At 39.4% G+C, this 13,874-nt stretch overlaps 1 protein-coding gene across 1 annotated transcript in view; it reads right to left on the reverse strand.

Moving 5' to 3' along the window:
• Nucleotides 1-3,134: 3,134 nt before the first annotated feature.
• The window catches only part of tent5bb (terminal nucleotidyltransferase 5Bb), a 15,237-nt gene continuing 4,497 nt past the window's right edge, over nucleotides 3,135-13,874 (reverse strand). The window contains exon 2 of the mRNA XM_016517913.1: nucleotides 3,135-4,316. Within this exon, the coding sequence (XP_016373399.1) occupies nucleotides 3,291-4,316 (1,026 nt within the window). The 3' untranslated portion in view covers nucleotides 3,135-3,290. The remainder of the gene's footprint in view (nucleotides 4,317-13,874) is intronic.

Below are 13,874 nucleotides of genomic sequence, written 5' to 3' on the forward strand. Positions count from 1 at the left end.
TGTGACGCTGTGTTTCGTTGTGAAAGCGAAACTACTTTGTTTGGTCTTCCAAAAATGGACACGACTAGAAATCAGTGGTTAAGTTGTATTTACAACACTGTTCCAGAACAGTTCAACCCAAATATTCAGATGTGTGCAACACATTTTATGGAGGACTGTTTGCTGAACCTGGTAACGTAGAGTAGACTACAATGCCGACTGTTCTGACTCACGGATTGTAAGTACGTTTTTTATATTTAAAGAACGTAGAGTAGACTACAATGCTGACTGTTCTAACTCACGGATTGTAAGTACGTTTTTTATATTTAAAGAGTTTTTATATTTTATATTTTTTATATTTAAAGCGAGTTTTTTGGGCAGTGTAGAGTAGGGCTTGTTGTTTGTAATTTCTCCGATCACAAATGCAGACATGGTTTTATGTTTACGCGGCACGATGCAACGCGTAAAAAGACAGTATAAGTCATTATAATCCATAATTATGTCCCCACTGGATGCAACGAATGCCTCGTTTATAATGGGTTTTCATGTTTTTTAATCATCGCTCCGGCCTGACAGGGCATCATCACAGTATGATGAGGGGCGTAACATTTCCGTCACACGCTTGAGGTATTCGGCCAAAATGCGAGAGCTTTCTGACCCTGCATAGACAACAATGCAACTGAAATGTTCCCAGGCCCAGAAACGTATAGCAAGGACATTGGTGGTCCAACCGTAATTTTATAAAGCAGCAAGAATACCTTTTGTGCACAAAGAAAACAAAAATAACAACTTTATTCAACAATTATTTTCCTCCAAATCAGGTCTTCCGCCATTATCAAGTGTACCTCTGCTTGTAAACAACGCATGCACGTCATACTGCTGACATAGAACGGCCTTGTTTACGTGCAAAGGAACGTACGCGCATACATTGTGATACTCGCGAAGGAGAAAAATTGTTGAATAAAGTTATTTTTATTTTTTATTTTTGCGCACAAAAAGTATTCTCGCTGCTTCGTAGAAATTACGGTTGAACCACTGATGTCACATGGACTATTTTAATGATGTCCTTGCTACGTTTCTGGGTCTGGGTACATTTCAGTTGCATTGCTGTCTATGGGAGGGTCAGAAAGCTCTCGGATTTCATCAAAAATCTTAATTTGTGTTCCGAAGATGAACAAAGGTCTTACGGGTTTAGAACAACATGAGGGTGAGTAAATAATGACAGAATTTTCATTTATGGGTAAACTATCCCTTTAAGAATCATGAACGTGAACTCTCTTTAAGCAAACGTAAAGGGTCTTTTATTTCATTAGTTATATTTTCTTCTTTTTTTTATATCCTTTTAAGATTTGAAGTACACTACAAGTGCACATTCAAGTGTACCTCTTTAAAAGCAGTTAAATATCCATTCTGAGCTAAACACATGTGCTGTACACACCTGATATCTCAGTTTAAGAACAGCCCATGGCACAGCTTCCTGTTTGTCACACCGAATGATATTATTAGTCAGTGGTACATTAGGTACCATGACGCCAGTGCTTGAATGATGGCCTGTAGCATATACACAGAGTACAACAACATGTGGAGCATCTGTTTCTAAACTGCATATTCAGCAAGCAGCACATTCACTGCTCTCCGAACAGCTGTTCATCAGCTTTGTCCTCAGCAACAACGAGCGCAACACGGCCAACACAAGCAGAGCCTGACCTACGAGAGATATAAAACCTCCACATCCCACAGACCTACATTTCAGTGGCCCAAAATAGTATTTAAACATTAAAATATCTGAATGTCACTGTCATCTGTGCTAAAATGCTGCAATATATTTTCTCAAATCTACAACTACTTTTCTGAGCCATTTTTGAAATGATTTTTAATCATTTGGCGTCTAGGTAATTTTTTTGCAATGACTTTCAATCAACTGGAGATTTTTAGTGGATGTGTGAAAGAAGTTCTCCGCAAATTCACAGAGGTGTCACATTAGCAAATAATTATTTCATTAGTGCCATAATACTTAAGAGGTTTTTGTTTTTAATTGCACTTTTTGATATCTTGTTATCTAATGCAAGGGAACTAAAATAGCAATTAAGTGTCCAAATACAAAGAGTAAAAATAGCATCCACCATAAAGTTTAGCAACATTCATATTATGATTATTTTGTAACACTCCATGAATATGATTATTTTCCTATACTCATTTTATTGTGATATATGTGCATGTGTGCATTTCTACAAATAAGGCAAAAAGACTAGGAGCAATTTTAGCTGTATTTCTTTTTTTTTTAATGATTTGGAAAGGAAATGCCATTACCCTGAAAATGAAAATACTGTAGTATACAGTAGCCTGGAGAACAAAACAATAAACATTTTTAATTTACATACATGTCAGTTTGTAGTTGGTTTCAGGCACTTGAAGTCACAGAAGTAACATTCCACTTAAACTGCTACATCTAAAGTCTTTGGTCCTCAGTTTTTCAAATAAGGAAAGTAGCAAACCGCGGTCAGAACTGAACATAGTCTCCCAGCTTTACTGTTTTCTTGATTTTGTTTCTCTTTTTTTTTTCATAACTTCAACAAAAGTTGTTTCATAACTTAAAAATGTATCACTTATAAAACATGAATGGGTTACACATACATAGAGTAGAGAAGTGCTTTAGACATTTTCCCACATTCCTCCCAATGTTCATTGTTGTCGTTTCATCCGCACTGGACAAAATCCTCAAAAAAGATTTTGAGCACAATCTGAATCTTCCAGTATAGTAGAGTTCAGTGAAACTGGGGTGGATTGGTGGCATCCACATAAAGACACAATATTTCACATTTGGTCCAATTTTACACAAAAGAAAAAAAGAAAAACGGTCAAATTGGATAGTGAATCTCATGAAACCATACAAAAAACATGTCTGGGTCATATATCAGCCCAAAATCACAAGGAAAAAAATTGAGAACCTATATTATGCGTAAAGAAATTCAAGCCTACTTGTAAGACCATTAAGACTTTTTTTTTGGTCATCGTAAAATAATTTTAAAGAAAAATTAAGTACAAGAATTTTCCAAATCCTAAAATGTGTAGTATTTGTTGTAATGTCTTGATTTACACTTTAATTCTCATAAAAAATATGAAAGTATAATGAGAATCACAATTGAGAAATGGTCATTTCTTAACGCAAAATATTCAGTATGTTCTTTTTCTGTGAGTTGTGACATCAAACATGTTTTAATGAGTTTCCCCCTGGAAAGTCTGAGGATTTTAACCTAACATCATCTGAAAACTGCAAATATTCCCCAGCAGTGTTTTGGTTTCTTTATGGCTCAGCTACAAGGCAGCCATGTCTGATAGGAGTTGTTACAGGTGGAAATTGGCGAATGCACATGTGCTACATAGTAGTTGCTGAAGTTGACGTCTCTGACGTAGGGCGCCGGTTGGTAGTAACACGTAACGTTAGACAGTGCAGGAATGGCGTACTGTTCGGCCAGCACATGTAGTGCCAGAGAGGAGATGAGCGTGAGCGTCTGCCTCCGCTCGTGGCCCATGAGACACACGGTGCTTTCATCCACCACGCCATGGAGAGTCACGAGGCAATCGTAACGCTTGTGCTCCATGCCGTTAAAGTGGTTCTGCAGGTACGCCTCCAGCTTCCTCTGCTGCTCATTGATGTCGGGGAAGTCGATGAAGAAGCGTGAGCACATGTAGCGCTGGAGCGCCTTCATCTGCGTCTCGGACGCTGGACGGAAACCTCTTACCAGCAGGTGGCAGTACTTCAAGAGCCCGCCGCCACGGATCTCTTCCGGACTGTGCGTAGCGATGATTTTGGCGTGTAGGTGTCCCAGCGCTTCTTTAAAGTCTCCGTACATGCTCTCGCCGAGCACAGTGGGATGGAAACTCTCGGACATGGGCGTCTCGGAGCAGCGGTCGAAAAGCAGCAGCGAGTCCAAGCCGATCTGAAAAGAGTCCACGCTGAACTCAAACTGCCGTCGCAGGGAGTCCACAAACTTCAGCTCCACGTTCTTGCCAGTGTTGTTGGAAAGTGAGATGAGGCTCCAGCGGTCTGTGTCGTTGCAAACCTTCACCAGCTTCTGCACGTACACTTCCTTCAGGGTCAGGGCGGTGATGCGGTCCCGGCTCACGCCGGCGGGCAGGAACTCCAGGAGGCTGTCCAGGACCACGTCCTTCACCAGACGGAAGGTCCTGTCGTCGGTCAGACTCAGGCCGAAGATCAGGTCCAGGTCTTTGTAGCCCAGGCCAGTGTCCTGGTGGAGCACATAACTGGCAGCTGAGCCGTTCAGCTTCACATCGCGCACCGCTACGCCTCGCTCCTCCAGACGAGCCCGCACCACCTACAGGTGAAGGAGACACAGAAAGAGACACTATTAAAGGCAGGGTAGGTGATTTGGTTCAAAAACATTTTTTTGTTTTGCTGGTTGAAAGTCTCTTCACATGCAGAACCTGATTTTACCAAGTGCGACATGTTCCTGGATCAACATCTTTGTTGACCCTGGAACAACATTGTGATTAACCAATCAGATTTGAAGAACCAGTTTATAGTTTTTGTGAAGTTTAGTGTTACTGATTGTAACACTTACAATCAGTGTTTGGTGCTTGTACATCAGTGTCATTCATTTATCATTTCCTCTGACTTTAGGGATTACTCATGGTTAAAGTTAGGTTTAGGTGTAGGGATAGGGTCAAGACTAAATTTTTGGATTAAAATGTTGTTCCAGGGTCAACAAAATATGTTGACCTAGGAACACATCTAACTCAGCAAAATCAGGACGTGCCTCTTCACATCTCAATAGCACTCTTTAATTTAAGTGATCTAAATGTATTTATATGAATTTATATCTTCTGTGGAAGGCGCAGGACCCAGAAAACTTCGTCCGATCAATATGTTCGGTCCGAACATTACGATAGGCTATCCTGCCTGCCTGTCAAATATGTATTTGCATACCTCTGTGCACCCTGTTTGCACAGACATGATACGTCATCATCGCGTTACAGCATGAATGAAAGGCACTATTATTGCAACATTATGCGCTTTGTACTGTAATGTTTTCTCACTGGTGAATGAGACGTGAGGTAATCTGACAGTGTTGCATTCAATCCTCCACAAACGCCATCTCTCATCGTGTCGCAGGTTAGTCTCTGGTCTGCCTGAGCGCGTTTGTGTGTTTTGGGGGAGGTGTGGCTTTGCAGAGCGATTATACAGGGAGGGTGGGGATCTTGCTTTCAAAGCTAACTTGCTATCGCTAGCCCTTCCGAAATCGCCTACCCTGCCTTTAAGCGTGATAACCTTTTTTTTCACAAATTTGACAGATTCTTTTAACTTTATTAAAGGGGATGGAATGCTTAAGACAGTCTTGTGGTGACCATTCAGTCACAAGTCCAAGACCATATTTTTACAAACTCAGGAGCAATTGGACTCAGTCTTCCCAGCAGGCACAGGACGTCAATATAATGTCAGGTTAACACTGGACATGATGTCGGACAGATGTAGTATTTTGGTTGAGAATGAAAATTGGGTTGACGTCAGTATTTGACACCAATTTGAGGTTGACTTTGCATTGGTTTTGGTTACACAACCTAAAAACAACAAATATCAGCATCAGCTGACGTTGGAATTGGACATCAAATTACTATTGACATTAGACGCTGAACTGACTTGAATTTTGGTCAGCCGATGTTGCAACCGAAATGTAACCAAATATCAACATCTTATGAGATTGTGTGCCTCCTGGGTTGACTCTGACTCAAACTATGCAGATGTTATGTGGTCTTTGATGACTAAATTTGTGCTATTGCGTATCTCTGGACCAAAGTACACCGTGTAGAAAGGCTTGTGTGACACTGGCACAAAACCAGGCTTCATATACCAAGAAATAAAAGGATATTTACACTGCCTCCGTTGGTCTCTGTCTTGACTTGGTCTCGGTTTTGGACCTTGGTCCAAGGCAAAACCGAGATCAGAAGAGGGTTGAGTCCATTATTCAACCCTCTTCTGGTCTCAGTCTTGACTCTGACTCAGTTTACCTGGGTCTTAAATAGCCTGGACTCTTGACACAACTGGTCTTGAATTCTTGAACTGGTCTTGACACAAACCAACTAAAGCCTTCTACAGACTGTACGATTTTAGCAATCCTGTAAGATCATTGCAAATCACACTGTGCAACAGATCTGATAAACTTGGGTACGGCATGCATGTAGACTGTACATGACATCTATTGACACACGTTACTATAGAAGAATAAAACATCATCAGTATGCGCTAGTGGTAAAGCGACGAAAGAGGAAGGGATAAGAGCTTGAGGTAAGCAGTTTTATGTTTTAGCGCCATGTCGTGTTGATTTCATGTCGCATTTTTATTGGCTGGTCAGTAAACGTGGGTTGTAACAGCACTGTGCACTGTGCGATGATCATGCTGAATTTCTCACACTGTCGCAAGACCGTGACAACGGGCATATTTGAACCTCTCTCACTGTACGACATAGGACCACCAATTAGGAGCCACAATCACAGAAATCGCCACGATTGTTTCACGATGCCAATCTTTTATCTGGGACAGCCGAAAATCGTGCAGTGTGTCTCGGGCTTAATTCCACAAAACATCACAGGATTCATCAAATCCATTAATAAAACTTTCACATGTATGGGCTGTTGTTCTTCCACTAAAATTGATGTCATTTCCTGAAGGATGATGTCACTACCCGATATCATCAATGCAACTGATCGATGTATAGAGAATTTGAATTTTAAATTCAAATCTTTGAAATCTTGTGGAATGTATTTAAAATTGCTAAATGTATAAAATAGAGCAAGGTAGTACTACACTCTCACTAGCTGGTTACTGAAAAAGCAACCAATTCAGTCAAAATAGATAAAAAAATCAATCATGTAAGGGGTGATTTTGTGAATTGTGAATGATGGGCTTGCAACTTTCTGAATGAGGCTTGCAATCCTACAGAAACTGTGGGGATAAATGCGACCCTGGTCACACCTCATTTGAAATGTTTTGCCACATCAAAACTGAGCATCCACAATGCACAAGAAAACAGTTTCACCATTGAAGGCACTACAAGTCTAGACATTCAAGAAGAAGAGGAATTACGTTGGTTTAACAGACCAGCTACAATAGAAGGAAATGGCAACCTTTCTTTCTGAGGTTCATGCAGTGCAGTACTGTAATCTTAGTAAGCTTCTGCACACAACCTCAGAGTTCTCAGAAGCAAACACACACCTCTATCAGACTGGACACAGGTGAGAACTGAGATGTAACTCTTCACTAGAGAAAGGATTCTGTTTTCCCTGGGAAACTGATTAGCCCTGGGAAATGACAAGTCAGTGCTGGCCTTGGCAGCTTTCTTGCTTTTCTGCCCTTAATCTGTACATCTTTCTCTCAAACACACGCAAAGTCAAGAAGGCCTCCAAGAAGACTCCAAAGCCAGCTGACATCAGCTAATGAACAACTTTTAAAACAACTGACATTCTCAGTGATTAGACAGAAATAGCTATAAAATAAATGGAGTGTTATATTAGATTGAGAGTGACCCACATATTTAACCAACCCAGTAGTGCATCCAAGAGCACTGAAGAAATTGAGAATCTCCACTCAACTTGACAAGATGTGATTTAGTCTGAGTCAAAGGCCTAGAAAATTGAGAATCTGTGAAACTCTTTACTCTAGTTCTCTAGTCTATTTCTAGTCTATTGGCCAGCCAGAGCAGAAGAGAAGTAAGTGGATCCAGTGGAGAAAACGTCATGCTAGGGGTGTTGTGGGTGGTTGTGAGAGCATTGATATGAGGTTTCTAAAGTGATACAAGTGGCTTTCAGAGCATTGCTATACGGTTGCGTTCTGGGTGGTTACCAGAGTATTGTTATGCAGTGACGAAGGTGTTAATGTGCGTTGCTATATATTGTTTGTACCACTTTTTCCTTTCTCTTTGTCTGTCTCTGATTTATGAATGTGGGCTTACGCATTGTCTACCCATCACACCACATGATAGTGGTTGACCTATTGTCTGGAGAGTTACATAATCCCAGCAGTATCTGTCTGAACACTTCTGACAACCAGTCTAAAAACGACCAGGTGAAAAATCTGAGTTAAAAAGACAAACTACAAGACACTGGAAAAGCACTCAAGATGAAAAACGAAACAGTGCTCCAGAACAAATGTTGGTTTTCTGGGATATAGCAAAGGTCGGGACATAAAATGAAGCTTTCAGTTTCCACAATGGAATTATACTACATTTGAATCACCATGAAAAAGAGCTGCCAGAAAACCATTTTTTCCAGCATGGAGAACTAGTTAATTACAGTGGTAACCTAACACTTTCAGGCAGATGGCTAACTAAACTAACATAAATCTGAGACTCAACTAGTTAATTACAGTGGTAACCTAACACTTTCAGACAGATGGCTAACTAAACTAACATAAATCTGAGACTCAAATAGGGACTTTTTTTTAATTATTATTTTATAATTACGATTAATCATTTTTTGGCAGCATGCACCAAATATGAGACTGGTAACACTTTAGTTTACAGACAAATTCTCAGTATTAGCTAGTTGTTTATTAACATGCATAATACCAGCATATTGGCTGTTTATTAGTGCTTATAAAGCACATATTAATGCCTTTTTCTGCATGACCATATTTTAGATCCCTTAATCCACCCCAACCCTAAACCTAACAACTACTTTATTAACTATTAATAAGCAGCAAATTAGGAGTTTATACAGAAAAAAGTCATAGTTAATAGTTAGTTAATAGTGAGAACTTGTCCCTGAACTAAAGAGCGCTCATACACACACACACACACAGAGAGAGACAGACACAGAGAGATAGGGTGCATTCACAACTCCCATCAAGCCAGTGACGACAAAAATAGTACACACTTATTGTGATTACAATATAATATATCTCCACTGAGTTGATCAGTGAGTCTTTAGCAAGTTATGTTTCTTCATAACAAAAAAAATAAATAAATAAAATATGTTCTTACAAATTTTTCAAGAATTGCATTAGGAAGTTCTTAAAATTCTGGAGAAGACACTTTTACAAAGCATGATTACTGAGACTAATTACTCCATTTAATGTCATTGTTATTTAGGGGAAATGGGATATAATTTGTGATCTGTACAATTAAGACCACATTTAAATAAAAACATCTTGCTATACTGCAAAATCCTTGTTTGACCATTTAAGGCCCTGTCCACACGAACGCAGTTATGTTTAAAACCGCAGCTTTTTCTACGCGGTTTGGCCGTTCGTCCACACGCAAACGCAGCAACAGTTCACTGAAACTGCACCTGCCAGGGTGAAGATTTTCAAAAACTCCGGTTGAAGTGTTATCGTGTAGACAGCGAAACCGGAGTTTTTGGCTTGTGATATCAGAGCATGCACTGTTATCTCTGCCTACTGGAAACTTTTTCAGGCTTCTGATTGGCCAACATGGTTTTATGGTTGAGATTATATCTCCACCTGTTGGTTTGGCATGCTCTTGACAGTGCGTCATAGCATGCGTTTGCCATATTTAACCAACCCAGTAGTGCATCCAAGAGCACTGAAGAAATTGAGAATCTCCACTCAACTTGACAAGATGTGATTTAGTCTGAGTCAAAGGCCTAGAAAATTGAGAATCTGTGAAACTCTTTACTCTAGTTCTCTAGTCTATTTCTAGTCTATTGGCCAGCCAGAGCAGAAGAGAAGTAAGTGGATCCAGTGGAGAAAACGTCATGCTAGGGGTGTTGTGGGTGGTTGTGAGAGCATTGATATGAGGTTTCTAAAGTGATACAAGTGGCTTTCAGAGCATTGCTATACGGTTGCGTTCTGGGTGGTTACCAGAGTATTGTTATGCAGTGACGAAGGTGTTAATGTGCGTTGCTATATATTGTTTGTACCACTTTTTCCTTTCTCTTTGTCTGTCTCTGATTTATGAATGTGGGCTTACGCATTGTCTACCCATCACACCACATGATAGTGGTTGACCTATTGTCTGGAGAGTTACATAATCCCAGCAGTATCTGTCTGAACACTTCTGACAACCAGTCTAAAAACGACCAGGTGAAAAATCTGAGTTAAAAAGACAAACTACAAGACACTGGAAAAGCACTCAAGATGAAAAACGAAACAGTGCTCCAGAACAAATGTTGGTTTTCTGGGATATAGCAAAGGTCGGGACATAAAATGAAGCTTTCAGTTTCCACAATGGAATTATACTACATTTGAATCACCATGAAAAAGAGCTGCCAGAAAACCATTTTTTCCAGCATGGAGAACTAGTTAATTACAGTGGTAACCTAACACTTTCAGACAGATGGCTAACTAAACTAACATAAATCTGAGACTCAAATAGGGACTTTTTTTTAATTATTATTTTATAATTACGATTAATCATTTTTTGGCAGCATGCACCAAATATGAGACTGGTAACACTTTAGTTTACAGACAAATTCTCAGTATTAGCTAGTTGTTTATTAACATGCATAATACCAGCATATTGGCTGTTTATTAGTGCTTATAAAGCACATATTAATGCCTTTTTCTGCATGACCATATTTTAGATCCCTTAATCCACCCCAACCCTAAACCTAACAACTACTTTATTAACTATTAATAAGCAGCAAATTAGGAGTTTATACAGAAAAAAGTCATAGTTAATAGTTAGTTAATAGTGAGAACTTGTCCCTGAACTAAAGAGCGCTCATACACACACACACACACAGAGAGAGACAGACACAGAGAGATAGGGTGCATTCACAACTCCCATCAAGCCAGTGACGACAAAAATAGTACACACTTATTGTGATTACAATATAATATATCTCCACTGAGTTGATCAGTGAGTCTTTAGCAAGTTATGTTTCTTCATAACAAAAAAAATAAATAAATAAAATATGTTCTTACAAATTTTTCAAGAATTGCATTAGGAAGTTCTTAAAATTCTGGAGAAGACACTTTTACAAAGCATGATTACTGAGACTAATTACTCCATTTAATGTCATTGTTATTTAGGGGAAATGGGATATAATTTGTGATCTGTACAATTAAGACCACATTTAAATAAAAACATCTTGCTATACTGCAAAATCCTTGTTTGACCATTTAAGGCCCTGTCCACACGAACGCAGTTATGTTTAAAACCGCAGCTTTTTCTACGCGGTTTGGCCGTTCGTCCACACGCAAACGCAGCAACAGTTCACTGAAACTGCACCTGCCAGGGTGAAGATTTTCAAAAACTCCGGTTGAAGTGTTATCGTGTAGACAGCGAAACCGGAGTTTTTGGCTTGTGATATCAGAGCATGCACTGTTATCTCTGCCTACTGGAAACTTTTTCAGGCTTCTGATTGGCCAACATGGTTTTATGGTTGAGATTATATCTCCACCTGTTGGTTTGGCATGCTCTTGACAGTGCGTCATAGCATGCGTTTGCGTTTTCATGTGGATGGAGATTTTTTTTTTAAACGGAAGAAGGAAAAACTCAGTTTTTACAAATATCCGTGTACGTGTGGACATGGCCTAAATCAGAGGTGCCCAATCCTGTCTCTGGAGGTCTACCTACCTCCAAAGTTCAGCTCCAACCCCGAGCACCTCCAACACCTGAGCCAGCTGATTAGGATCTTCAGCAGAACTGGATAATTACAGACAGGTGTGTTTGATTAGGGTTGGAACTGAACTCTGCAGGTAGGTATTGTACAGCAGATCTCCAGAAGTAGGATTGGGCATCCCTGGTTTAAACCAAAGAGATCTGGTATTCTGTACAAGGTAAAACCACAAGGCTACTTCCTTTGACCCTATGTGAAAGACTTGTAAAAAAGCCACAAATGCACTGGTCTGACTGCAGCTGACAACGCCTTGGTGACACGTAAACTCACGTCCTGTTTGGTTTTCCAACCTAGTTAAAAAAGGTCCTCTGTTTTATTTGTGGGATGACTGTAAGGCAAATTTCCACACTGCATTTTACAGGTTCAGGCTGGGGAACAGGCCAGCAGAACAGCATCATTGCCCCCTGGACACCGACAACCACTGTGAGCACAGTGAACTGCCAAATGTAAAGGGATGAATGAACCACTTACGAGTCTCTGACACTGGCCCAGGCTCAGGACATGAGTCAGTGAATCCACTGTACTAGAATAGACTATGAAGAGTTTTACCCTTTAAATCTTTCCCAAAAATTCACTTAATGGAATCTTCGAAATTCTAGCTATTGGATGGCCATGTGGATAATCCTGGGTGTTATATGAAGCTTGGATAAAGCTTTAAGCACTTACTCATACATAACTTCCATTACATCAGTTCTGTGCTCCATTAGTAAGACTTTGTTTAAAGAATCATTCATCTGATTTTCCAAACAATAACCCAAAATAAAAAGTGTGTCATCATTTGCTCACCCTTAAGCTATTCCATACCAAGACATTTTTTTTCTATGGATGACAAAAGAAAATCCCAGCATGTCCAAAGTGCTTTTTTCAAAATGAACACTAGGGATGTTGAGCACCATAAAAGTGGTCCACACGACGCCAAATGATCAGTGTTGGGGGTAACGCATTACAAGCAACACGAGTTACGTAATGAGATTACTTTTTTCAAGTAACTAGTAAAGTAACGCATTACTTCCCTTTAAATAACACATATCCTTTATGTATTTCTTCCAATTTTATTAACCAATGTCTTTGCTGCTGACCTTCGATTATCCAATTCAACCGTAATAAGCAAAAATGAGAATTCGATAAGCATAACATTTGCACCCCATGTTTTGAATTTTCTTTTCGTGCATCCTATTCTTCATGCAATCCAGAATGGCAGCAGAGCTGAAAGGTTTGTTTGAGTTGCGCCCTCTACTGGACAGATGTGAATTTATATTTCCTTCAGCCTGAGGCTTATTCATTTCACTTTTGGTGTGAAAGGGCTTTTACATTTACCAAATATAGAACTTTTATATAAAAAACAAACAAGCAAACCTAGCCCTGATGAGAAAATGCAAAAGTAACAACAAATTACATTCCATAAAAAGTACTAAGTAACACAATTAGTTACTTTTTTTAGAGAATAATGCAATATTGTAATGCATAACTTTTAAGTAACTTTCCCCAACACTGCAAATGATATCTTTGTCAGAGGAACAGACTGAAGCTGTTTTATAAACCATACACATCAGAGAAACAAGTGCTCAGCCATCTTTGAATTTTGTCTTTGAACTTCCTTTTTTTTTTCAGTAGCACTATTGCATCGCTGTTGAAGGATAATTAGCTCTTGAAGTGGATTTACTTATTGCAGAGTTAACGAAAGTTATCGTGAGCATTGTAATGTTCGAAGCGGATGTCATAACAAATGTCAGTAGACCAGGAAGATTTTAAAACCAGTGGTTTATTCGTAAATCCACAATGTGGAAATAGAAGACAGATGTAAGATGTAAGAAGTAAATGATGACAAAACTTAAACTAGCTTTTAGATTCTTGAATTTCTTGAAATTGAATTTCTCTGGAGGCCAATATTACCACTATTTTCCAAAAAATATGCATTTTACACTAAAATAAGGTTAAAAAGTAGGGCTGCACGATAAATCGCATGCGATATTTAATGCGCATCTTGTCAGTAAAGCCGGTTCTGTAATCAGCGGTAAATCTCCATCACGTGCGTGCTTTCACATTGAGCAGCATTAACTACACAGAGCCGTTGTTCACTGACGAGGTGCGCAAAAAATCGCACGATTTCTCTGGAGGCCAATATTACCACTATTTTCCAAAAAAATATGCATTTTATACTAAAATAAGGTTAAAAAGTAGGGCTGCACGATAAATCGCATGCGATATTAGAAAGCCGGTTCTGTAATCAGCGGTAAATCTACATCACGTGCGTGCTTTCACATTGAGCAGCATTAACTACACAGAGCCGTTGTTCA

Source organism: Sinocyclocheilus rhinocerous, unplaced genomic scaffold, assembly GCF_001515625.1.
Source record: "Sinocyclocheilus rhinocerous isolate Xijiao unplaced genomic scaffold, SAMN03320098_v1.1 scaffold628, whole genome shotgun sequence".
In the NCBI taxonomy this organism is placed as follows: domain Eukaryota; kingdom Metazoa; phylum Chordata; class Actinopteri; order Cypriniformes; family Cyprinidae; genus Sinocyclocheilus; species Sinocyclocheilus rhinocerous.